General features: G+C 43.8%; 1 protein-coding gene across 4 annotated transcripts; it reads right to left on the reverse strand.

Annotated features, from left to right (window-relative positions):
* Positions 1–1,380: 1,380 nt before the first annotated feature.
* Positions 1,381–27,747, reverse strand: SMKR1 (small lysine rich protein 1). 4 transcript variants are annotated; one of them, XM_029616954.1, is made up of 4 exons: positions 27,634–27,732; positions 23,193–23,262; positions 21,888–21,969; positions 1,381–2,947 (listed from the first exon to the last, which is right to left on the reverse strand). In XM_029616954.1, exons 3-4 carry the CDS (start codon positions 21,924–21,926, stop codon positions 2,738–2,740), a joined length of 249 nt encoding a protein of 82 aa, XP_029472814.1. In that variant the 5' UTR covers positions 21,927–21,969; positions 23,193–23,262; positions 27,634–27,732; the 3' UTR covers positions 1,381–2,737. The 4 variants fall into 4 exon arrangements, with proteins under 4 accessions (XP_029472814.1, XP_029472815.1, XP_029472817.1 ...); XM_029616955.1 differs by having other exon boundaries at positions 27,689–27,724; XM_029616957.1 differs by lacking the exon at positions 21,888–21,969 and having other exon boundaries at positions 27,689–27,747.

Raw genomic sequence — 27,747 nt, forward strand, 5'->3', positions numbered from 1 at the left:
CTTGCTCCGTCTCCATCTACTGGCAGGGGAGCATAAACCCACTGGTCCTGAGTCCATCTGTCTACACTAAGAAAAACGAAATTATCAGGTAAGTAATTTCTCCATTTTCAGTCATGGATGCAGTCACCTAAAGGGTCTGTATTCCTGTGCCAATCTCCTGAGTCATCCTACATTAAAAATTAAAGGCCCTCTATCCCTGCATCTAACTCTCAAGCCTAGCATCAGTATCGCTCTGCCCATTTTCTGAGACATGATGGCCTGTAACCCTATGATCCACCACAAGTATCTCTCTAAAGCCATCCAGCTCTTGAGATGAAGGCTTTGTATCACTTTGCCCATTTCTTGAGCCAGGGAGGGCTGCTGGTAGGGGTGGGCAAGGTAGGTGCTTGCCCTGGTTGCCATGCTGCCACCACTGTGCCAGTGGCAGAAGGGATTTTTTTGGCTTGCGGTGGCCACGTCTTTGGAGGGGATCTGCTCCTCCAGGCATGTAATTTAAATGGGATTTTCCTAAACCCCCCCCCAGTGCACTACCTGGTGCACTATTTAGCCTTATGAGGGTCCTGTCTGGAGAGGCAGGCTCTGTATCTTTGTGTTAATCCCGAGTTTCCCAGTCCTATAGGTGAAAGGTTCCGATACCCTGTGCCAGTTTCCGGATTCATGCAGGTCCCAAAGTAATGCAGAGTAACAGAGTGACGGCAGTTAAAGACCAAAAGGTCCATCAAGTCTGGCCAGAAAAGTGTTTAGGGGTGCCATTCCATGCAATTTATCACTCTGTAGCTTCCGTTTAGGGGTGTAACCGCCGCTCCCTGCAGGTCATTCCCATGTAGAAATGTTACACCAAAACTACCTCAGTCCTTCACTTCCTTCCTCTAGCCACTAGGAATCCTTTGTGTTTATCCCATCCCCTTTCGAATGCCATTACCATTCTTGTCCTTGCAAACCGTGTGCATATTATTGAACACCTCTCTATCGGGCAGCAGCCTTTATGTGCTATTTATGTTACTGATTTCATTGTATTTTGTTGTGTTAATTGTTTGCTTGTTAACATTGTGGTTTACGACTCCTTATGTTGTGTTTTATTATTTTTATTGGTTTAACAGAATGTTATTGTATGTATGTATTACTCTGTTGTACATCACTTAAGACAGATCTTATGATAAGATCTATGAAGTGATTCATAAACATTACAAATAAAATAAATAAATAAATATTGTGAATGCTTTATCTGGAAGCCATGCAGAGCATAGGATGGAGCGGCATACACATTTTTTTAAATAAATAAAATAAACTTCAAACTAGCCAACTCCTATATATAGATTTTTCTCCCCACAAGTGTATATTACTAGAAAACAGGAGAAAAAAACCTAGGGCACAACAGGCTCCCCGGAGAAATAATTTATTTAAATGTTAAGTCAACTCAATGGAAATCCTCCTTTAGAACACGATACTTTAAAAAAAACAAAAAGGCAAAAATATCACACTCTGTGAACGTGGTCTAAATCTTTGCCCATAATGTAGCTATTACTAGAGTCAGCCTACCATCCTCCCCCATCCCAGATCAAGAAAAAAAGATCTGGCAAAATATCACAGGGACCTTCCCAAAGTCCTGACTGATATCAGATTAGATGTGACGGAAGCTGCATGGGTTTACAAAATGAGCTTCTTACCAAGCTCTGCATCGCTCCCATGGCACAGAGGAGCACAGAGGGGCAGCCAGAGGCTTTTGGGCATTGTCAGTTCCGTTGTGAAAATACACAGCCAAAACCTTTGTGAAAAGGAGATGACAGGTGCCAAGGTGGGACTTTGAGGCACTACAAGAATTGTGAATGGAGGCACCCGTGTTAACGTTTTCTAACCCCACACGGGTGTCTGGGCAGAGGCTCAACTGGAATGAGGATAAAGGGGGCGACCGGGGGCTCACGTCTTCCTTGTTTTCCCCTCAGTCTTTCATGCACAGTTCTTTTGTCTGAAAAATAAAAAGTTGGTTGCCGAGTGCCTTAGAACTGCCTTGTGTGGGGATTTTTGTAAGACGTTTATGGGAGGAACGCAGTCCTAGATATAGCACTGCAGGGAACAGAATCATGTTACTGACAGTTCTTTATTTACAAGAAAATCGACAAGTGCTAAAAATGAATCAAAATACGACTACTTGGACTATCAGTTTTTCAGAAAAGAAAGCCTCCCCGCTCATCCATTTTTTTTTTGTTTTTGTTTTTAAATTTATCTTCCACCTTTCAGCCACTTCGAAGCAGGTTACATTCAGGTACCGCATTGCATTTTCCCTGCCCGCAGAGGGCTCACAGTCTCAGTTTGTACCCGAAGCAGTGGAGGGCGAAGTGACTCGTCCAAAGTCACAAGCAGTGTTGGCGGGATTTGAACCTCGGCTTCCCAGGTTCATAGCCCACTGTCCTTTAGCATTAGGCTACTCCTCCATGCCGTCTTATAGTCCTGGGCTTACTTGCCTCATACGGTGCTGCACAAAAGTGAACTGATCACGAGTGACACACAGACATATCACTGGAACCGGATACAGGCCCTTTATTTTATCTGTGGCTAGTACAAAAGCCAAGGTAAGCCAAAGACCCTTATGAACCACAAATTAACTTCCGCTCGGATGTTTACCATGCCAGGTGGCAAGGAGCTCGGTGCTAATGGAGGTGCCTGTCCTGGGCCTTTCCAAACTGGCACCTCTCAGTCCGGGACTTTTTAAATTACGGCAAGGCGACACCATTCCAGCTCATTTCCTTTTCTTTCCCTTGCCCTTCTTGGTGGATCCTGGCCAGGGGTAGCCTCGGAACACCAGGCAGTCTGCAGCATTGTGGGAGATGTAGTAGGCATTCAGCATGGCAGCCGGGCTAAGGATGTCCACTTCTGGAATAGGGGCCTTGCCGCCCCCCTTCCCCGATTTCTTACCTTTTCCCTTCTTGCCCTTGCCCTTTTTGCCAGGCTGAAAGTCAAGACAGGATAGACATTAACTACTGTTTTGCTGGACTTTGCATCCCCCCAACCTCCGCCCGAGCTCCTGTTTCTCTCCTTGCAACCTGCTGCCCTTCCCCAGGGCCTCTGCCCCATCTCCTAAGCTCACTTTAAGAATAAGTCCCTCGGTTTTAGACGAGACACTGTCAGGTTGGTAAAAGTGGGACTGGCGATCACTGCCACGTGTTTACAGCTACGAGGCAGCGGGATGGGAGCGCGCCGCTGACTCCTCACCGCGACGCCGTCACTCAGCTCATGTACAAATGTTAGGAGATGTACATGGCCCTGAAATGTTCTCATTTTCATTCTAAAGAGTTTTGAAAAACCTGCCAAAACGCCAAAAAAGGCCTGTGGTGACAGGAAATCCTGGGATAACAGGATTGAAGTTGTGTAGGGATTTTCATATGACCATGTTACCAGACCTGGCAGTGTTCCTCTGAAAGCTTTGTAGTCTTAAATAATTTCATTTTATTCACACTTCTATACTCCCTTTCCATTCATAGCTCAGTAGCAATGCACAGATTAGGTAATGTTGCTTACTGAATATCACCCAAACAGAAAATAAGCTAGCATCTAAAAAAATGATTATCATTTAAATCAATTTAATCCACTGTTGAAGAGGGGCAATCAAAGGTGGAAAAGCTCTTAACTTCCAGAGAAAACCACCATACTTTGTAATCATAGTCCCTTGTTTTTTAGACTTCAACTACTATGACACCTGAAGTATTAAAAAAAAAAAGTTATCTAATATGTGTTACACATGAGGTAGATTTTCAAAGTTGCACGCGTGCATCCATGTGCGCGGTGATTTTATAACGTGTGCACGTTGCTGCGTGTATGTTATAAAATACGTTTTCCGCATGTACATGCACACCCGATTTTAATATCGGCGCGCGCATGTTTGGATGGGTTGCAACTCGCACGCGCAGGGGCAGGAATTTTTTAAAGTATGCACGGCGATGCAATCGGGCCTTTGCCCAGTTCCCTCCCAGTCCACTCCAATTAAGGAACTTTCCTATACCCCTATCTACCCTTCCTCCCTTTCCCCCTCTCCTCTCCGACCCCTAAACTAACCCTAACTGAGATTGTAACATCAACTCTCTATATGAATACTTAGCATGTAAGACCACTTTATGACATGTACTGGATAACCATGCTTTGTTAACTTTGTGTTAACATTTTGGATATTGCGATGTTTTTGGAGAAATGGGTCATAATTCTTAATAAATGTGCTTATTGCTTAGTGTTCTCATGTGCTAAGAATTCAAATAGGGAGTTGATCTTTACAATTTCAATCAAAGAAGGCTGATGAACAATTAACATGTATTTTGCAATCTTCTAACAGAGCACATGCAATACAGCATGTTATATAAAAACACTGGCATGTTCTGATGCTCCATTCGTTTTCTTAAGGACTTTCCATGTATAGCATATACAAGAGCAAAAACTGTGAGAGATATGTTGGTAAATTTAGCATTGCCTATGCAACAAACAGAAGAACATTCACAACAGATGGGTCATTATACCTATGGGAACTGCAAGTTTTGTACTCAGACCTTACAAGGGCCCACTGGATACATCCGGACACAGGAGATCAACTACATGCATGTCCATGAATGTTGTATATATGATAGTTTGTCTTTGCTCACTTTTGTTTGTGAGAAGGATTAGAAGAAAATAAGATTAACGGACCATCGGAGCTGTCTTAAGAATTTGTGGTTAGAAACTCCATTAGTTGCTCATTATGTATAAAGCACGCATATGTTTGAACAAATACACTGGTTTGTGATAGAACACGCGGAAAGATTAAATGATTTCTTTGCTTCGGTGTTTACTGAAGAGGATGTTGGGGAGGTACCCGTAATGGAGAAGGTTTTCATGGGTAATGATTCAGATGGACTGAATCAAATCACGGTGAACCTAGAAGATGTGCTGGCCTGATTGACAAACTGAAGAGTAGTAAATCACCTGGACCGGATGGTATACACCCCAGAGTTCTGAAGGAACTAAAAAATGAAATTTCAGACCTATTAGTAAAAATTTGTAACTTATCATTAAAATCATCCATTGTACCTGAAGACTGGAGGATAGCAAATGTAACCCCAATATTTAAAAAGGGCTCCAGGGGCAATCCGGGAAACTACAGACCCGTTAGCCTGACTTCAGTGCCAGGAAAAATAGTGGAAAGTGTTCTAAACATCAAAATCACAGAACATATAGAAAGACATGGTTTAATGGAACAAAGTCAGCATGGCTTTACCCAGGGCAAGTCTTGCCTCACAAATCTGCTTCACTTTTTTGAAGGAGTTAATAAACATGTGGATAAAGGTGAACCGGTAGATATAGTATACTTGGATTTTCAGAAGGCGTTTGACAAAGTTCCTCATGAGAGGCTTCTAGGAAAAGTAAAAAGTCATGGGATAGGTGGCAATGTCCTTTCGTGGATTGCAAACTGGCTAAAAGACAGGAAACAGAGAGTAGGATTAAATGGGCAATTTTCTCAGTGGAAGGGAGTGGACAGTGGAGTGCCTCAGGGATCTGTATTGGGACCCTTACTGTTCAATATATTTATAAATGATCTGGAAAGAAATACGACGAGTGAGATAATCAAATTTGCAGATGACACAAAATTGTGCAGAGTAGTTAAATCACAAGCAGATTGTGATAAATTGCAGGAAGACCTTGTGAGACTGGAAAATTGGGCATCCAAATGGCAGATGAAATTTAATGTGGATAAGTGCAAGGTGATGCATATAGGGAAAAATAACCCATGCTATAATTACACGATGTTGGGTTCCATATTAGGTGCTACAACCCAAGAAAGAGATCTAGGTGTCATAGTGGATAACACATTGAAATCGTCGGTTCAGTGTGCTGCGGCAGTCAAAAAAGCAAACAGAATGTTGGGAATTATTAGAAAGGGAATGATGAATAAAACGGAAAATGTCATAATGCCTCTGTATCGCTCCATGGTGAGACCGCACCTTGAATACTGAGTACAATTCTGGTTGCCGCATCTCAAAAAAGATATAATTGCGATGGAGAAGGTACAGAGAAGGGCTACCAAAATGATAAGGGGAATGGAACAACTCCCCTATGAGGAAAGACTAAAGAGGATAGGACTTTTCAGCTTGGAGAAGAGACGAATGAGGGGGGATATGATAGAGGTGTTTAAAATCATGAGAGGTCTAGAACGGGTAGATGTGAATCGGTTATTTACTCTTTCGGATAGTAGAAGGACTAGGGGACACTCCATGAAGTTAGCATGGGGCACATTTAAAACTAATCGGAGAAAGTTCTTTTTTACTCAACGCACAATTAAACTCTGGAATTTGTTGCCAGAGAATGTGGTTCGTGCAGTTAGTATAGCTGTGTTTAAAAAAGGATTGGATAAGTTCTTGGAGGAGAAGTCCATTACCTGCTATTAAGTTCACTTAGAGAATAGCCACTGCCATTAGCAATGGTTACATGGAATAGACTTAGTTTTTGGGTACTTGCCAGGTTCTTATGGCCTGGATTGGCCACTGTTGGAAACAGGATGCTGGGCTTGATGGACCCTTGGTCTGACCCAGTATGGCATTTTCTTATGTTCTTATGTAATATTGGCAGGGAGGTGATATACAGAATCTTTTGAATTTTGAAGAACGATTTTGAAGTTAAAAACTATGGAGCCATTGGGATTAACTGAGAATTGGAGTGGAATTCTTTACTCTGACCATGAGAACTGTTAATATATGGCCATAATGCAGTTTGAAAAGTTTATCGTGAATTGCTTTACGGCCATTTTGGTCATATCATACAGCTTAACGCCAGGAAAAAAGGTGTAGTTATTTCCGGCATTAAAACCATGTGAAAGCATGCGTCATGCTACCGCAATATTGCCCCTCATTTTCATAAATCCCACCCAAACTCCTCCCTAATCCCGCCCCTTCCCAAAATTTGCATTCGCAATAGTGCTATTATCACATGCATTATGGCGTTAATACATGCGTTAACGCCATAACGCATTTTGATGAATGGGATCGCTGAAGTCAATCTGGCCAGGCTCTTTTCCCCTGCGCTGGGTCAATACTGAGATGAAGTACCTAAGGGTAAAAATTCGGGTGGCCATCCAGAACATATATGACAGTAACATTTTACCTCTGTTAGTGAAAACCAAACAGAAATTATTAGATTGGGAGTTTCTCCCTCTCTCCACATCTGGTAAGATTCAGTTGTTTAAGATGATGGAACTGCCTAGGTGGCTATACATTTTACAAATGTTACCATGTGGATTAAGAGGAAGCATATTGTGGACCTGCATAGAGCATTGGGGACATTTTTGTGGGAGAACAAAAGAGTGATGTTGCGACTGCACAAGGGGGGGGGGGGGGGGTTGGGTTGTCCTAACCTGCAGAATTATAACTTAGCCTGTTTATTAAGACATGTGAAAGACTGGCTCTTTGGGACAGCTATTTACACTCCCACCAGCTATCTGCAAGAATGGTATAAACCGTTTCAACTGGGCAACATGTTACATGTTCAGCCATCTGATTTACCGGAGTTTGCTCAAAGTAATCCATTTCTTATCGCTTGTCATCATGCCTGGAGGCAGCTTTGTATCAAGCTACAGATGTCTTGGGAGGTCTCTCCATTATTGGACATCCACAGTTCACACCGGGCATGGAGAATTTGATATTTTCCCATTGGGCCCTTAAAGGTTTAACTAACTTACAGCAACTTGTGCATGTGGAAAGTGGACTTGTTCAATTATACACAGATTTACAAATGAAGTTTGCCTTACCGCATAAAGAATTTTATGCGTATTTATAAGTGAGACATTTTATTGAATATGATCTTTCTAAATGATCTACCTTGAGTAGTGATCAAAGGATGGAACTGTTTTTTCTTATGGGTTCACAACGAATCACGTGTGCCTCTTTGTTGAAAGCAATTGGACTTTGACACTCACAACAATTTACATGATTTGACATCTCTCTGGAATCAGGAACTGGATGTCCAAGTCTCATCTAAAATACTGAAGGCTTGCTTTGAAAATTCTACTTTACTTTCTGAGAACGTTATATTCAGAGAGACCCAATTTAAATTTTTGCGACGTCTGTATATCTCACGCTTCCGGGCATTCAAGGCCAAATTATCAATAACGGATAAATGCCTGAAGTGCCATGTTGATACAGCAACTTTCTTCCACTGCTTCTGGACTTGAGCAGCAGTTCAGGCTTCTTGGACAGTCTATTCCGATGTCTTCTCTTCTTTGTCTGTTTGATTGTATAGACGATGTCCCTACCAGGGTCACAAAACCGCAGAGGATGTTACTACAAAAGGCGTTTCTTTTGGCCAAGAAAACAATCCTAGAGCAATGGCTAACTAGAGAGAAACCCTCATTTCTGCAATGGAAATTAAAGCTACACAACCTGGTGGTGTTTGAGCAAATTTCTGCCAGGCATTTTTCTTCCCAGAGTAAATATGATTTCTTTTTGGAAACTTGGCAGCCTTAGACTATGTCTCTGAACATTAAAGCCCATAGTGTGCTATTTTTCTTTGTCCTAATGGGGTAAATATAGGCCCTACTGGCAGCGGGGATATTGAAGGGCAGTAGTTTGTTTAGAAGTCTTTCCTCGGATACATTTACTAGATCCATGCATTATTAAAAGTGTATTGACATGTGGTTTATATGTTTTTGCTGTCCAGTAAGGAATATAGATCAAAGGTATAAAGGGAGGGAGGGGGGAGAGAGGAGTAAGGGTAGGGGGAGTAAATATCTATGTTTTCTGTATATAATCTTCTGTGTGTAAAACTAGGATGTAAAATTCTAAATAAAGATTTAAAAAAAAAAAAAGTGTGTATTAGTTAAAGATTTTTAGCACATTAGGTGTTGCAGTAAGTTGAAGTTTAAAAAATAAGGGATTATGATTACAAAGTATAGTGGATTCACAGAGTTTTTCTATGTATGACTGTCCATCTTCAATAGTAGATTAAACTGATTTAAATTATATATAATTTTTGGGTGCTAGTTCATTTTTTGTTTGTTAGTTTTTTACTAGTTTATTAGATTTTTTTGACTGCTGTGTTACTGAATATCACCAGCTTGGTGGGTCACCAGTGGAATTAGAGAGGTCTGAATGCATTTTGCTTTCTACTCAGGTCATTATCATAGAAACATAGAAATGATGGCAGAAGAAGACCAAACGGCCCATCCAGTCTGCCCAGCAAGCTTTCACACTTTTTTTTTTCTCTCATACTTATCTGATACTCTTGGCCCTTATTAGTAACTTTTCAGTTCTAGTTCTCTTCCACCCCCGCCTTTAATGTAGAGAGCAGTGCTGGAGCTGCATCTAAGTGAAGAATCTAGCTTAATTGGTTAGTGGTAGTAACTGCTGCAATAAGCAAGCTACTCCCATGCTTGTTTACCCAACCTATGCCATTCAGTCCCTGTTGGTTGTTGTCTGAATATAATTCCTCTTTTCTTTATTCCCCCCTGCCGTTGAAGCAGTGAGTTGCGCTGGATATGTATTCCAAGTGAAGTATCAGGCTTAATTGATTCGGGGTAGTAACAGCCGTAACAAGCAAGCTACACCCATAATTATTTGTTTATCCAGACTATGTAATTCAGTCCTTGTTGGTTGTTGCCCGAATATAAATCCTCTTTTCCTTTTTCCTCCCTGCCGTTGAAGCAGAGAGCTAAGCTGGATATGCATTGAAAGTGAAGTATCAGACTTATTTGGTTTGGGGTAGTAACCGCTGCAACAAGCAAGCTACTCCCCATTTTTTTGTGAATGCAAATCCTTTTTACATTTACTCTTGCCATTGAAGCATAGAGCAATGCTGGAGTCGCATTGACAGTGAGAATGTTTTATTGAATAAGGGTATTATCTCCAGGCAGTAGCTGTCATTCCCACAAGCTATCCCCATTCCTCTTTTCTTCATTCACATCCTCTAGACTTTATGGATCCACAGTATTTATCCCACGCCCCTTCGAAGTCCTTCACAGTTTTGGTCTTCACCACTTCCTCCGGAAGGGCATTCCAGGCATCCACCACCCTTTCCGTGAAGAAATACTTCTTGACATTCGTTCTGAGTCTTCCTCCCTGGAGTTTCAAATCATGACCCCTGGTTCTGCTGATTTTTTTCCAATGGAAAAGGTTTGTCATCTTTAGATCATTAAAACATTTAAAGTATCTGAAAGTCTGTATCATGTGAAAGTGTGTTGCAGAAGGAAATTTCACATTGCTATACAAATCTAAAACATTGTCAGTTTTTCAAAGTTTGTTCAAACCCTTCACCAAGCTCATCAGCCTTCAGCAAATGTCTTTCCTATCTATCACAGTCATACTTACTCAAAAGTTGAGATGACAGGTTCCTTTAAGAACGGTACTCCAGGGCACAGACTGTTGTGCCATGCTCACAATGGGCAGCAGGCTGCAGGCATACACATTTCTGAAGTACTGTTCAGAGGACACCCAAGCCATGTAAATGATTGGGCTGCAATACTGCACACACTGTTCTAATCTCATTGCTCCAGGGATACATGACATCTACGCCTGATAATTTTTCCAGTGAAGAGTCCCTGTTATTCCTCATGAGACTGTTGGTCACAAACTTTTAAGGCTATGATTATATTCCCAAAGGAGTTACTTTATCATTTATTTTTCTCCATATCTGTGATCTTTTTTCTTTTTCCTGCAGACAAACTGTCTGTTGCCTTCCGACATCTGTAGGTCTTAAAGGTGGCCAGAGCACGACTGGAATGGGAGCTGTTACCACAGGTGCATGATACACCGCCAAGTAAAGGTGGAGAGAGAAGAAAGTGCGTCCTGCTGGTGTGTGTTTAAGTGGTTATAGCACTGAACAATGCATTGCTGGGGCTGTAAGAATGTATGTGAAATGTTAGACGGGCCTAGCAGTACCAAGGCATCCACCTGGCTGGGTTTGTCTGACAGGTTGTGTAATAACGAGCAGAAATGCAGGTTCTCACATAGCCTGATCTTGCTAGTCGGCAGCCTATGCAGGGGACCCAGGAGAATGGGTGTCTGGGCAACGGCCATGATAATATTGCTTTCTATTTAGATTAACACAGAGTGTACAAGATCCCCTCTTAGGATCTTGTACGCACTTCCTTCTAAGATGATGGCATATATAAGAGGAAGATTAAAAAAACAATGAACCGATATGAAGAACTCTTGCAGGTGGTCCCGCTTTCGTGGCTGGAAGCTGGGGCATAGCCTTAGCAGTGCAGACAGAAGAACAGGGCAGATTGGATGGGCCAAATGGTCTTTCTCTGCCATCATCTGCATGTTATAGGGATATGTTTTTGTTGAAATGAAATGGGAAGTTTTAACAGAATATCCCCTTTTGTTCCATTTTGTTTTTAAAACAAAATGAAAGAAAAACAAAATTTGGTTCATTTTCTTTTGTTTTATTTAAGAGGGGAGAAGAATGTTGTCATCATTGTCAAACTCGTCTCCCGCCACTCCTTGGCTCTCTCATCCTCAGATCTTCTTATTGACTATTTCATGGGGCAGGGGCAATCCCCCAGTCGCTCTTGTCCTGCAGCTGCAGCTATTGCAAATGGTGCCAGTGGAATGAGTCCGATCCACGGTAAATATTCCCTATACAAAATGGCGCCGCCCAGGCCAGTTCCATTTGGCACGACAAAAATTTTCAAACGGAGCAGGCTTTGTCTGCCAGCACCATTTGAAAAGCAGCAACGATGGGGCGGAAGTGACCGGGGATCGCTCTTGCCCAGTGAAGACATTTTCGATAAGAGGGGTCTGGACTAGGAAGGGCTCCGAGGAGGATGTGGGGAGAGACGCTTGGCAGTGGCAGGGACCTTATCATTGTTGTGTTTGTGGCATTGTGGACCCTTGGTTGCTGTGGAGATGACTCTGCCCATGGGGAGGAGCCCCGTGGGGAACCGCAGCGATAGGCTGAACTCAGCAGACACAGTATGGATGGAGGGCTTTATTGTACTGCTGTAGATAGATGATGTAGGCAGGAAGGTAAGGCACTGAGATCCACGAGGTGCCAATACGTTCAACAGGCTCGGATGTATATTCTCACCCAGATGTTCATGATAGGCAGGAGTCCGCAGAGCGGGTAACGCCACGGCTGGTGGGTAGAGCTGGAGCACCGGATCATAGATGTACTCACAGGAATGTAGGCGTCTTCCTGATGATGAAATGGTGGGACCGAAGGTTCGTGGTGCAGGATACATAGGCTGGTAGGCTCTCGAGGAGCGAGTACCCGATATCCTGAAATGGAGAAGAGAGAGAGAGACCCCCGAGGAGTGGTTGTCTTAAGTTAGTAGAGGCCCCGAAGGGTAGTTGGAAGCGAGAGACCCCCGAGGAGCGGGGGTCTAGAGCTTCTAGAGGAGCGAGGCCCTTGGAGTGAAAGTGGCGTCTAAGCGTGCAGCTTAGAGCGGTCAGAGTAGCTAAACCGAAGTCCTTGCTAACTCAAAGGTGGTAGCAAAGCGGAGGCTTGATATACCCGGAGGTATTGACATCATGCGGTGGGGCTGCTCCCGAGGTTCCCGCCATGACGCGTATTTGAGCATAGGAGATGTGCGTGCTCGCGCCCAAGGAGGCCACAGGAGTGAGCATGGCGGACTGGAACGCCCCTGCTAGGTTTGAGATGCCGAGACCCTCTGCGCTCGGCACCGGAGGCAGCCATCTTGCCCAAGGAGAGAGAAAAAGGAAGAAAAGAGGTAAGGCAGAGCGGTTGCAGCCTGTCTGCGACCGACAGATGCAACAATCATTTTATATATTTTTTTTATTTTTGTCTTTCATTTCATTTTTTTAATTTCATTGTTTCTTTTAATTTCTTTAAAATTAAAAATGAAAAACTAAACAAAACAAAATCTCAAAAAGTCAAAATGAAAATATTCTATACTCATCTCTGCTATATTACTATGTAAGAACACAGGAACATAGCTATCTTGTTTTAAAGCAGTTTTTCCTTCTGATAATGAGTCCTGGAGAAAGATTTTTAGGTAAAGTAATGACCACTGGGTCAGCTGTCTTGAAATATGTCATCAAATTTTTATGTTTTGTTTTTTTTAATCACTGATCCATGTGTCCAGCAGTTCCTAATATGGCTCTCTATTTTGCAAACTGAAGTGTTCACACAATTATGTATAGGAGCAAATCCACAGGGGACAGCACCGGACTAAATATCTGTTTTGCAGCATTAGAAAAAGGCTCAGGCTGAGAATCTCCGGCTATGGGGTTATTCATATGGTTCAAGAAATCTGAAGAGCTGAGACTATAGTCAATACTATATTGTCCCTCTTGTTCTGTCTGAAATATTCTAATTCCCAATCTCTTCTAGCCTAATGGCACTGACTTATTGCATCATGTATATGAGATAAACCAAGCTGGATATAAAGGAAGATATTAAAACATGGGATATAGACACTGCCTATGGAATAGTCATGTCACATTGTTATTTTCATTTTATTTATTGATATTTAATCCATCCATCTCTGGCCACGATGTTTACTGCCTGGTAGGACAGAGGTGTGGTCGTGGAGGCTTCCAATTTGCGGTCTGTTCACCTTGGTTTGCTCCCAGCACATTTTCAGGTGGGTCACAAGGTACAGCCTCATTTTGAGCCCTCAGCTGGGAAAAGCAGCATGGAAATAATGTGAAATTAACAGCCAGGGGTTTCATCCCAACTAGACAGTGGGTCCCAAATGGAGAAGCAAAGGGACAGCAGGTCCAGGAGTTTGTATTATAAGTTAGGAGAAACCAGAGGTTGGCAGTTCTATTCCCTTCTGCCATAGAGTCTTTCTGTGACCTGGAGCAAGTCAGCTTCATCACCCCGTGCTTCAGGTTACTCAGCTGGGATTGGGTGACAGAAGTAATAAATGGTCTTCTTCCTTCATGCTGCTTGGAAGTTTTCATGCAATGAAAGTGAGAGAAATGTGCGGCTAGACCTTCCACTCCAGAGGTGGCATCATGCATGTTACTGAAGCATTCCATTGTAAAGCAACATTGCACTTCTGTTTGGATGGAAGGAGCTATCCAAATTTTTCATAACAATAGCAATAATAGTGCTTCGCCTCCTATTACATCTTGCCGAAGTGTTAAGGAATATTTTTCTACATTTGAACCAAACCTCTTGGCTTTCCTGGCTTCTGACAGACTTTCAGTTCTATTCAATCAGCTTGGGTGCTCCTGGCTTTTGCTTTCCCCTGTCTGCTCCTTTACCTAAGCAGTGCTTGTATTGCTTTACAAAAAAGCAGGAAAGCAGAAGAGTTCACAACAACTACATTAAAGGGAAAGCCAGCTGCATCAGCACTACAGAAAGGAAGATCAGCAATGGCTGAAAAGAGAAGTCAGAGAGGGACACATAGGCCAGAGTAAAGCCTATCAATAACTCAGGTACTTGTGCAAAAGCTTATTGTAGGAAACAGAATTAAATAATGTTCTGTCTGAGGCCATTTCAATACAGAGACTTAAGGACGAGCAAAACAAGCCACATGTGATCCTTTTTGTTGGATCAACCTAATACATTTCTGACTAGATTTGGGGAGCTATACTTCCTCATCCCAATGAGCAATGGTCTAAGGATGATGTTGTCCAAACATGCAAGTAAATTGTTGGATTGCACCGCCGGTGTTTTGTTTGTAAGCTGTGAAAGAATGGGGTAGACAAGTATTAAAACTATTTTACACAAAAAAATGAGAGGGAAAACCAAATAAATTTAAAAAATTTGTGTATAACAAAAAATAAACAATTTCTTAAGACTTATTTCCAAATATCTAGAATAGGAAGAGACGGTATGAGAAATCTGCTGGCTCCTTTAAACCCATACATCCATCAGATAAAACTGTGGAAGTGTTTCATCGATGATATTCTGATTCTATGGGATGGGAGTGAAACTGATTTCCTAGCTTTCAAGCAGTGGTTGGGAACGTGTGATCAAAAGCCGAGCTTTACTTCCTCATTTAGTACTGTTGGTTTACCGTGTTTGGATATTTTTATCTCTAGTCAGGATTATGGTTTTGCTTTTACTATTCATCGTAAGCCAACTGATAGAAACGCCCTTCTCCGATATGAATGCTGCCATCTTCAGAACTTACGTGTGAATCTGCCAACCGGGCAATTTTTTGGTCTAAGACCTATTATGGTTTGATATACCTGATTATAAAATGAAAGCTAAGGAAATGATAAAACATTTTGAAGAGCATGGATTTCCTTCTCACATCTTAAAGAAAGCTTAAACGATTTACTTTTTATGCCATCTAAGAAGGAGGAGAATCCTAAAATGACTTGTGTGTTACCTTACTGTCCACTGATTTACTGTGTCCAACAGAGTAATAGGAAACACTGGCACATACTCAGTTTACACAAGGTTTTTGAGCCAGGTCCAATGTTTTCTTTGAGGCATGGTACAAGCAGAGATTTACTAGTACACTCTAATTTTAGTGAGGATACTTATTGTACTCAACCCAATGTCAATACAAAGCTGGGCCATTATTTATTTATTTATTTCAAAGCTTTTATAGATTGATAGCCATTTGCACATCGTATCGGTTTACAAGGAACATTGCACTTATAAATTGTAGCATAACAGGTACACATAGGGATAACAGAAATATAATATAATTAAATTAAATTAAAAAAGAACTATGTACATGTATATAATATGGTAATATTGGGACAACATAAATATAATTAAAAGCGCGCAAGTTATAAAATCAGGGGTTGGCGCGCATGGGGGGTGCACAATTTTGCGCCAAGCTGCGCTGCCTTCCCCCGTTCCCTCCCCACTAGTCTGACCTTCCCACCCCTTCCCCTAAGCTTCCCCCCCCCCCCCCCCTTTGTCTTATCTTTTGCGCACGCCGGCAGGCTGCCAGCCCACAATGCTCTGACACAGGGCAATGGCCCCCGGACCGCCCCGCCCCGGACTACCCCTTTTGTAAAGCCCCGGGACTTACGCGCATCGCTGGGCCTTTTTAAAATAGGCCCGGCGTGCGTAAGACGATTTACGCGCCCATCCTTTTTAAAATCCAGCCCTAAGGGTTTAAACAGAGAAATAGACTGGTCCATTTTTTAGGAATGACATTCTTCCATGTTTTTGTTTTTGAAGTCTTAGTTGCTATGATTGACAACGTTTATTTAATGACCTCATTTCCTCTATGTTGGATGTCAGGTGATTTTGTCTCTTTAAAAAGGAAGTGATGTTGTTCCTTTTTGAATGCTATGCCTGCTCCGAATGAAGCGGCTGTGAAAGTAATGGTACTGGGTGGGGGGGTGTGTGTGTGTTTGTTATATTTTTATTTTTCTTGCTTAAGGTCATATATTTTATATTGTTTCTCCATTTCTGTTCTTATTTTTAGAGCACGTAGTAAAAGAAACCCCTGAAGAAGGCAGTATATGCTGAAACATGGTCCATGTCGGGTTGGTTCTGAAGTAGTTATGAAGCGGAGCTTTGAATGTAAATGAAGCTAAGTATTTCGTAGTTTATTTTTTTGGTTAGGCTATTATATGAGCTTCCTTTGGGAATTACTTTTATTTGATTTTTTAGTGAAAATGTTTTTGTATATTAGTGAGAGTTTAAGTATAAATAAAAATAATCATTTTTGTAAATTAGTCTTTGGGGGTATGACAGTATATGATTTTAACTTGTGGTGTAAGTAACACTGATACTGCCTGAGGCCCATCTTTTGCACCAGGCTTTCTGATACCATCTCTTCCTATTCTAGATATTTGGAAATAAGTCTTAAGAAATTTTTGATTTTTTGTTATACACATTTTTTTAAAAAATTTATTTGGTTTTCCTCTCTCTTGTTGTTTTTTTGTGTGTTATTTTGGGGAGGTGTCTGTCTGTGTTATGATTAATTAAAACTATTTTAGGCAGTTAGCTAATTAGTTTCCAGGAAGAGTACTGTATGCGTAGGTGGGGTTAATAGATCAAAACAAATCACCAATAATTGATAAATATGGATCAGTATATGCATATTGCACATAGCTTAAGCCTAAGCATCATTAACGCCTGAAATTGTAGTATGCTCTCTCTTGTTTTTCTTTCTACACCTTTTGGTACTAATGAGCTGAGATAAGGCAGGAGACTCTGTTCTTTCTAACATCTATTTTTCTAAGAGATAAGGCTGGTGAAGGCCAGTGCTCAGAGTCTAACACAGAATGGGGTAGATTTTACAAATTTGCGCACACGCGTACTTTTGTTCACGCACCAGGCGCAAACAAGAGTATGCGGGATTTTAATAGATACCGCGTAGCCGCACGTATCTGTTAAAATCCGGGATTGGCGCGCGCAAGGCTGTGCAAAATCGGCAGCCTGTGCACTCCAAGCCGCACAGCCTGCCTTCATTCCCTCCCCGACCTTCCCCTATCTAACCCACCCCCCCCCCCCAGCCCTACCTAAACCCCCCCTACCTTTGTTGCACAAGTTATGCCTGCGCTGGGCCAGCCGCCGGCGCACGATTCCCAGGCCCGGGAGCCGTTTTGGAGGCCTCAGCCACGCCCCCAAAATGCCCCCGGGCCGGAACCACGCCCGCGGCCCCGCCCCCAAATGACGCGCTGCCGCGACACGCCCCCCCCCCCCCAGGAAAGCCCCGGGACTTAAGCGCGTCCCGGGGCTTGCGTGCGCTGCCGAGCCTACTCAACATAGGCTCGGCATGCGTAGGGGGAACTTCGGGCAGGTTTTTGGGGGTACGCGTGTACGCCTTTGAAAATCTGGCCCAATGTCTTTAAATAAGCCATAGCCTAATGAGCTGCAGCTCACCTGGCCATAGACATTGTCAGAGTTATGAGTGCAAGTCAGAACCCCTAACTTGTAGACCCTGGATTAAAGCAGAAAATGAGACTATAAGGAGTTGCGATTGATAATATTTTTTATTTGATCCAGGGACACGACCAGGTAATTAGAGTGTGGGGTCTTTGAGCTCGTACTGTCTTTCATTTCATAGATACATTGGCTCATAGAAAGGATGATCTACTATGAGGGAATATTTTGTATAAATTTTTATCTTTGTTATTGCAATAGCTATTTGCCTTTATTGATTCCTGCAATATTGCTGTACTGCTGTGTGATATTGTCTTTGCTGATTATAAAATTTTCTACCATACTTTATCATATTTAGTAAACTAAGATTTGCTTTTATGTGCTCTATGGCAGGGGTCCCCAACCACCGGTCCGCGGACCAGTACCGGGCTGTTGGGGGTTTTTTGCCAGTCCGCGGCACCGCTCTCCCTGGCTGCTGTTCATTGGCTGCCGCTGCTGCTGGGAGGTGGGGCGAGGCGAGGCTGGAGACCCGCCTCCTCCAAACCCACTACCTGAAAAGCAAATTAGCGCGTCGCCGCTGAGTGTTGAACTATGTTCCCGGAGCCGCGCAGGCAGGAAGGAGGAACTTCAGCCACAGCAGGTGCTCCTCCTACTTCCTGCCCACCCTGCTCTGGAAGAAAAATGTTGCCAGAGCCGTGCGGGCAGGAAGGAGGAGGAGCTTCAGCCACGTGCAGAAGAGGAGCATTGCGGCCCGAGAAGACCAGGGCCGCTGCAGAGCCCATCCTGCAGCAGCCCGTGAAGAGGAGGCCCAGAGGTGAGAGAGAGGCTGAGGGTTTGTAGAGTGTGTGTGTGTGCGTGTATGAGATGAGTTGAGAGACTGTGTGTGGGAGTGAGGACCTGAATGTTTGCAGAGAGCATGTGAGAGCCTCTGTGTGTGTGAGAGAGACAGCATGTGAGAGTGAGAGCCTGTGCTTGAGCAAGACAGCATGTGGGAGTGAGAGAGAGCCTGTGTGTTTGAGACTCAGACAGCATGTGCCAGTGAGCGACTGTGTGTATGAATGATTGTATGAGAGAGGGCATGTGAGAGTGAGAGCCTGTGTGTATGTGTGTGTGTGTGAGAGAAAGCATGTGAGAATGAGAACCTGACTGTGTGTTTGAGGGAAGAAGACAGATGGAGAGAAAATAAATAGAAAAAAAGGCAATGTAAAAGGAATTGGCAAAAAAATAAGAAAGGGAAGGTGGGAAAAAAAAGCCTGTGACCAACTGATTAAAAAACTAAGATCAGACAGATGTAAAAAAAAAAAATTACTTTTTACTGATTGGCACATGTAATCTTTGAGAATGTGCAAGAGTAGCACTTTCTCTATGTGCAGAATGGGCTTCAGTGCCAGTAGCAGCAATCAGCACCTCCCCAATAGCCATGAGGCAGCAGAGGAATGAGAGAGGCTCTGAGGTTGTGAGGGAGCCAGTGATAGTGATAGCCTGAGTGTGTATGAGAAAATCCAGGGGAGTAACAGCGTGTGTGGGGGGGGGGGGGGGGGGGAGAGAGTATCTTACATCCTGAGAGTGTGTCAGTGTCTGTGAGAGCGAGAGCTAATGGTTGGGTATAAGAGCATGAATGTGTATGTTTGTGACAGGTATGTGTGAGAGAGAATGGACATTCTGAACCTATGGTGAGTTGAGTCACAAGCACATTTTAAATGTCATAATTAAATGCAATAAAATCCAACCCCATCCATAACCCCGCCCCCATATGACCAAAGCCCCGCCCCTGCCCCACCCCACCCCGCCTTGCCGGGCCATGGAAAAATGGTCTTGCTTGAAGCCGGTCCCTGGTGCAAAAAAGGTTGGGGACCACTGCTCTATGGCATAATATAATACCATTTAGGCCACTATTTACAAGACAACATAGACCTGGGCTAAATGTACCATGGGTGTCTTTATCCCGGCCTACACAGTGTTATCGATCAGCTCCACCCGAGGGGAGGAGTTAATAATCTGTTATAGATATGCTCCCTCAGAGGGGCGGAGCTAGCAGACTTTTAGTACTCAGTTCCTCCAGAGGAGAGGAGTTAGCAATCTGATGTAGATCTGTTCCTCCAGAAAGGAGGAGTTGCAATCTGTTATGGAATCTGCTCCCCCGAGGAGAGTAGCCAGCAGTCCGTAGTACTCCGTAGACGGAGTTAATGATCTGTTGTGGGTTGACTTCCCACAGAGTGGCAGTCTGTATGATACCGCTCTAGTAGTGTAAGGAATGAACACTTAATGGAAACTGGTGAATCCTTGGGCCGATGGCAGATGACAGCGCCCTCAGGAGGATATCCTGAGAGGGACCACCGGCTAGGCTGGAGTATGGAGACAAACACTGATAGTTCTTTATTAGACAGGAAGTAGAACCACCAGAGGTGGCGGTAATGAGCTGATGTGCCCGGCAGGGCTGAAGTCCCTCAGATACTGGAATTGCGATCTCTGGGTTGCTGAGCTGTAGAGAGAGACTATTGGTAGCGAGTAGACAGGGTATGCTGGATACATAACCAGTAGTAGATGATACACTCACAATTGTAGATATCTGTAATGGCTTCTAAGCAACAGAGAGTCTTCAGTATTTTCAGGAACAGGAGCTGTAGGCGAGTACTGGTTCCTATATGCAGTCTGGAATAAGAACTCACAATATCTGTGTATGAGATGGCTTCTGGAATAGAAGAGAGTCTTTGGAGGGTTTTAGGAACATAGGCCCTCGTGGAGCGAGTACCGGTTCCTATCTGCAATCTGTAATAGTAATTCACAAGATATAGGTATGTGATAGCTTCTGAGATAGAAGAGAGTTTTGAAGGGTTTTAGGAACATGGGCCCTCGTGGAGTGAGTACCGGTTCCTTTCTGCAATCTGCAATAATAACTCATGATCTCCGTACCTGCGATAACTTCTTAGACAGAAGAGAGTCTTCAGAGATTAGGAATATAGGCCCTCGTGGAGTGAGTACCGGTTCCTATCTGTAATAGAACTCACAGTGTTCACGTCTGCCATCACTTCCAGGCAGTAAGGAGTCTTCTGAGCATTCAGGGACGTAGGCCCTCGAGGAGCGAGTACCGGATCCTGTCTTAGCAATCTGAAATCAAGAAGAGAGAGCAGGGCCTCCGAGGAGCAGGTACCCCTAGGTAAGCTGAGGAGGCAGAGCAGCAGCGAAAGAGTTATCCCCCGTGCTAACTTGATTTGTAGTTGCAAGCAAAGACCTTTTAAGTTGGAAGCGGATGACGTCACTATGGGGGTACGCCCCCAAGGTTCGCGTCCTTGCCGGTACAAACCCTGGAGCGCGCGCACATGCCCTTATGTCATCAGGAACATGGCGGATCCGCAGCATCAGGCCAGCCCGGGAATTCCAGGGAGAAACGGTGAGGAGAAGCCGCGGCAGCATCTGTCGGTCAGACCCAAAGGGAGTCGCCACAAAGGTAGAGAGGGTGGAGCAAGGGCAAGAACAGGCATGAACGCAACACACAGATGCTTTCTTGTCCTGTTTTTGCAGTGCCCTGCTTCCTGTTTGCTAATGCTGCTGTTCATGCTTTATTCTACAAAGTTTCTTTGTCTCTGTAATCCTGCCAACTGATGGTCAGCTTGCATATTCACAGCTTATGCTGTATTCAGTGCAGCTGTCTGTAAAGGGTTGACCTCGGATTAGGAAGCAGGGGTGCTAGGGAGTTTTTACCTAGTGTTTTCAGTCATCTCTGGTTAGTCTATGTGGTTCAGCAGCTAATCTGAGCCAGCCCTGCAGAATTATCCTCATTTTATTTATTTATTTATTTATTTATTTCTGTGGCCCAGGCTGCACAGGTTGCTGTCTCCAGTATATGCACAGTAAGATTATTTGTTTTGTCTGTTTGAGAGTAAAGACCTAGTTAAGCTATCTGTTCAAATTGTGCATAGGAAATGCATATAGTCAGAATAGTCTTTCCAATCACTAAACTTGGTAAGTGATTTTTTTGTCTTTTTTTTTTTTTTTTGACATTGAAGAATTTTATAAGGAATAAGTAAAATCAGAGAAGGGAACAATCAAAAGATCCTGCAGTAATAGAAAGATTATAATCAGTAGTGAGGAAAAACAGTGTCTTCATTTAGTCCCTATGAGTTTGTTTCATAGTGACTGATCATTTAAAATTCATGTCTTACATTCCTGGGAAGTTTGATGTTTCCTTTTAGAATCCTCATGTAAGGCCATGGATGGAATATGCCCCAGCATGGATCCAGGACCCTAGTGTTATACACATGAGAAAGACATTCAACACAAAAGAATCATATTCATGCTCTTCTGTTAATGTGGGGTACATTATCCAGTGCAGGAAATGTGAAGAAGGATGCTGCCAGACACTAAAGAGGAAAAGAAACCTCTACAGACGCAAAGTAACATGCCACAGAGGAAAACAGAGGAACATGTCTCAAGGCCAGGTAATTCCGTTATCATGCTGTACACGGTCACACTGTACAGTGCTGTGATGCACATTATAATGAGAAAAAGGCCAGATTCTACGTTGCCATGCTGCACACTGTCACACTGCATATCCTGCTGATTGCTGTCACACTGTACACCACCACGATGTACATTATCATGCTATGTACTCACACTATACATGCCATACGTTACCACACTGTAGATCATGCCACACACTGCCACACTCTCCATATTCATGCTGTACACAGGGCCACCTTTAGACCGGTGCAAATGATGGGACCATATCAGGCCCCCCCGCAGTGGTTGCACCACCCACACCATATTAAAAACTGCTGGCTCACCTGTGCCCATCAGTGGGATATGGCAATGGAGGAGGAGGAGAAGAGGGGGAAGGCCTCTGTTTGCCCTGCCACTGCCTCTGCAGGGAGGATAGTAGCACCATAGTGGCAGCATGCGCTAAAGCCAGTGATGGCGAGCTCCAGTCCTCGAGTGCACAAACAGGCCAGGTTTTCAGGCTATCCACAATGAATATGCATGAGAGAGATTTGCGTACAGCGGAGGCAGGGCATGCAAATCCTGAAAACCCTGGCCTATTTGTGGCACTTGAGTGCTGGCGTTCGCCATCACTGCTCTAAGCTGCTGTTTCCCCCTTCTTCCACAGCTGATTAGTTTCCTAGAGCAGAATAAGCAATCAGCCACAGAAGGCGGGTGAGGAATTGGCATGCTGGGAGACGCAGTCCCACTTCTGTGAATGCTGCAAAGAAAAAGGGAAAAGCACAAGGGGAAGAGAGGGGTGACTTAAGGGGGTGATCAAAGGGTGAATGAGGCTGGCAAGAGAGGGTGAGCAAAGGGGAGAGTGGTGAGTCAGAGAGAGGGCAAGCCATGGGGTTTAGGCAGCAGCAGGGGAATGGAGTAGTCATACCTAATGTGGTGATGAAAGGAGGTGGCCCATATTTCATTACCACACTAGGCCCCGCTCCAGCCTAAAGGTGGTTCTGGCCGTACATTCTCAAGCCTTACATTACCATGTCAAGTTCTTCGGTTGGTGCCGCTGTTATTTAAGGGGACACGTACATTGGTTCATGATGCCACGTCCTGCCATGAAAAAAATGGACAAAGAATGACAAAGTTGCATTGTAATAAAACCTAGACACACAGAATATGACAGCAGGTAAGGGTCATAAAGCCCATCTAAGTCTGTCCAATGGTTTCCATTTTGCGGTTCTATAGATCCCCCCCCAATCGGCAGGAAGAGATGCACTGGTGCAGTGAAGCTTCCAGAACGCAAATTAATGGATGCCCATTAGACAAAGCTTTTATTCCCACTAATTCTAAAGGAAGGGGAATTAATAACTCATTAATTCCTTTCTGAACCCCCCCCCCCCCCCCATCACCACCAGTGAAGAGTGAGGATAAATCCAAAATTCATTATGCATTTTGTTTTGCTCATATGTGTCACGACTAGATACAAACCTAGGAGCTGATGAGATAAGCCATGCATTAAAACTGCACAGAGAGCAGTTTAATATATACGCTAAAAAAAAGATTTTAACTCCCGCTGCAGTAAGCTAATGGGATGCTGATGAACTGGGAGATAAAAAAAAAATGCACAGACTTGAAAACTTGCTCCTTTTGCATGGGCTGAACATATAATTTTCATCAGGAAAGAAGTGTGATTCATGTGCAGAAAGCCCGAATTGTGCACAGCTCCGGTTCTCTGCGTGTATAACACAATTTGTGTGCAGGATCCCCTGCACCATGAACTCCAGGTTCAACCCCATAGACTAACACTGGCCAGCAGCTAAGTTTTGAGTGCCAAGAAAACATGATTCAAGGCTACGCACCTCTGTGAACTAGGGTGGGGGGAACAACTAATGCGGTCATTAAAATGGGATTTGCATGGCAGAGTGCTCATTTGTGCGCAAAGCTCCACGTTAAACCGTTCGCTAGCATGTGCATGCAGCCCTGTGCACCTAAGAACATAATACATATAATTTATTTTTGAGTGATCTCAATTCTATAAAAAAAACTGTTTGCAATAACATTAACTAATGGTAATACAAACTGCACAGGCACATGTGTTAATTGCTTTGCAGAGTCTGAATTGTTGTGGGCTTTTGCTCGTCCTTAGACATTAGCTTGTTTATATTCTGAGGGAATGTTCCCTGTAACGACAGTTAAACATTATCTGAGGCAGGGAAGTTGTATGTAGAAGAAACATTATAAGAGTGCAAGAAGGCAATGAACACCATGAAACTCAGTACAAACTGAGTGCATTTAACTGTGGGAGCCGCTCGGTTCCTCACTGATGATTCCCAACTGGAGTAAAAAAAGCTTGAAGGGGGAGTTAAGCACTCCCCCACCACCCTCCTCATATGCACAATTAAATACAGGCCTTTTACTAATTAAAACAGCCACAGTCTTCTGCAAAAACAGCCCTTTCTCCAAGTTTCCTGGACTAAAACAGAAATAAAAAAATCCCCTACTTTATTACTGATTCTACTGACAAGAAGTAAAACTTCCCCTCTCCATGACCTAATCAGGTTTACAGCGATCCCTAATCAGGGGCTGCTTTCTGTGAGGGAGTCTCCCAGTCTGCATCTCTGGCATCTAACTCTTTGTGTCCTGTTCACATCCTAACCAAAGGGACAAATTCCATGCTCACAGACACATTTTTGTGTTGTCACCTGGAGTGAGTGAGAAGTAGAGGGTATGACAGGAGCTAAGGCCAGCAGGGGCTACTTTACAGGCCGATATTGGACGCGCGTTTTCCCTTACCCCTTATTCAGTAAGGGGAGGAAAAACGCGTGTCCAACCCGCGGCACCTAATAGCGCCCTCAACATGCAAATGCATGTTGATGGCCCTGTTAGGTATGCGTGCGCAATTCAGAAATTAGCGCCGACCCAAAGGTCGGCGCTAATTTCTTCCAGCACCGGGAAAGTGGACAGAAAAGCAGTAAAAAACTGCTTTTCTGTGCACCCTCCAACTTAATATCATAGCGATATGAGGTCCCGAAGAGTAAAAAAAAATTTTTAATTTGGCCCACGGCTGTCGGGCCGAAAACCGGACGTTCAATTTTGCCGGCGTCCGGTTTCCGAGCCCGTGGCTGTCAGCGGGCTCGAGAACCGACGCTGGCAAACTTGAACGTCGGCTGTCAAACCCACTGACAGCCACCGCTCCTGTCAAAAAGGAGGTGCTAGGGCCGCGCTAGTGTCCCTAGCGCCTCCTTTTGCCCATTTCTACCGCTGGGCCTAATTAGCATACAGAATCGCGCGCACCGGCGAGTGGCCGTTCACCCGCTCTCCCACAGACTTTACTGTATCGGCCCGTTATTTAGGCACAGCAAGCCCAGGGCTGCTGCAAAAGATGCAAACAGACAGATCAGAGGGGTCTCTCAGACTAGACAGGTCCTTCTACTCCGGGACTAGTTAATACTGCATTCAGTTCCAGATTAGGCAGTCAGTCTGCTTTTGCTGCCTATTCTTTTCACACATCGGTGTGGGACCAGGTTAGAATAAATGAATAATCTCTGTTAATGTTCAGCTTTATGCTTAGAACTGACCGCAGAACTCCAGCCACGTGCATTTCATGAGGCATTAGTTACTTATCAGATAATTAAATCTGGAGTAAAACTACCTCAATTTTACTTAGGGAATAGCCACTGCTATTACTGGCAGCAGTAGCATGGGATCTTCTTGGTGTTTGGGTTCTTGCCAGGTTCTTATGGCCTGGATTGGCCTCTGTTAGAAACAGGATGCTGGGCTTGATGGACCCTTGGTCTGACTCAGTATGGCAACTTATGTTCTTACCTCCCCTCAGTGGGTTCATTTATTCCAGTTTTAATGTGACTTTCCCTCTAGTGAGAGGAGGAGCAGCAGAGCGCTGAGAGCGAATGCACTTTTAGTAATGGATTCTGTGAAAACAGCACTGGATATGCAACAAAAAATATGTTAAGGTGGAGGAGAAGGCTAGTAAATGCCTGTAGCCTTTTTCCTTGAGTCCCAATAAAGTTCGCAAGGCATCTTGTACCTGAAGCAAAAAAAAACCCAAAAAACTACACCTGGTGGGCTGAGAGGCTGGATGAGAATATGCCGAAGGTGAGAAAGTGTGGCTGTGTGACCACGATGTAAAACAGTCCAGGCCCGGACCTTCTGGCTAGCTGCGAACATGGGCCAGCTTTTTAAAACGTACGCATATATATCCATTTAAGGCAAGACGCACATGGCTTTAAAGCTCTTTAAACATGAGATGCTTCTTTATTTGAACAGAAAAAGAGGTTTAGATTTCACAGAGATGAAGAAAACCTAACTATATAACAGAGAAGGGCGACCAAAATGATAAAGAGGATGGAACAGTTCCCTATGAGGAAAGGCTGAAGAGGTTAGGGCTGTTCAGCTTGGAGAAGAGACGGCTGAGGGGGGATATGATAGAGTCCTTTAAAATCATGAGAGGTCTAGAACAGGTAAATGTGAATCGGTTATTTACTCTTTTGGATAACAAAAGGACTATGGGGCACATTTAAAACTAATAAGAGAAAATTCTTTTTCACTCAATGCACAACTAAGCTCTGGAATTTGTTGCCAGAGGATGTGGTTAGTGCTGTTATTGTAGATGGGTTTATAAAAGGATTGGATAAGTTCTTGGAGGAGAAGTCCATTAACTGCTATTAATAAAGCTATCTGAGAGAATGGCCGTTGTCATTACTGGCATCAGTAGCATGGGCTCTTAGTGTTTGGGTACTTGCTAGGTATTTGTACCCTGGTTTGGCCTCTGTTGGAAACAGGATGCTAGGCTTGATGGATCCTTAGTCTGACTCAGAATGGCAATTTCTTATGTTCTTAAAGCTTTAGAAAAAAATGCTATGTATTTCCTATGCCTTACAATAGTAAGCTTTTTGTCCACTTGCATGCGGCCAACTTGACTCTTGCAAATGCAGATGTGGAGGGTTTAAAGGCCTCCTTTTGACATAAGCATGAAAAAAAAGGGGGTGCAAAAAATAATGCAAATCGGCATCCCTATATACAGGAAGGGGGTGCTATATCACCAACGCTCCTAGTTCCACTCCTTTACCTTTAGTGCCCTTTTTCACATCCGTTCCTTTTTCCTTTTATTTGCCCCACCTCAGCGGGTCCTGCATCCCTTCTTTCTCTACACTGCCTGGGCCCAGCAGGCTGTCACAGCTGGAGGGACTCTCCACGTGAGCGATCACAAAGGCAGCTTGATCGCCTACATAGTGTTCAAATGTATTCTATTTTCCTTAAAAAAAAAAAAAAAAAGGTGTTTTTCTGGGTTTTTTTTAATGTTTTGGATTTGCAAAAACTAAAACCAAACCAGCTTGGAATATTTAACACTTCTTGACTTGCAGTCATTGTAATTGAACTGAAGCCACGCAGGCGCTCACTTGCACGTGTGGCTGCTGCTGCTATTGGGGGATCATCGCAGCGCGCTGAACGGGGCCTCCTTACCCTGCCTGGTGCCGCCGGCTCCCCGGGCTCTGCTGGCTTTGAATGCACGTCTTACCCTGCCTGCCGCAGCCTGCAATCCAGCTCCCCGGGGATTCTCAGCTTCTGCCTTACCGC

Source organism: Rhinatrema bivittatum, chromosome 9, assembly GCF_901001135.1.
Source record: "Rhinatrema bivittatum chromosome 9, aRhiBiv1.1, whole genome shotgun sequence".
NCBI lineage: Eukaryota > Metazoa > Chordata > Amphibia > Gymnophiona > Rhinatrematidae > Rhinatrema > Rhinatrema bivittatum.

Excerpts from the sequence above, each read along its gene's own strand:
- SMKR1 (XM_029616954.1), bottom strand. The coding sequence starts at position 21,926 with ATGAGGATTCTAAAAGGAAACATCAAACTTCCCAGGAAT. Across the intron at positions 2,948-21,887 it reads ACATCAAACTTCCCAGGAAT|CCTGGCAAAAAGGGCAAGGG; the intron begins GTAAGACATGAA and ends CTTGACTTTCAG.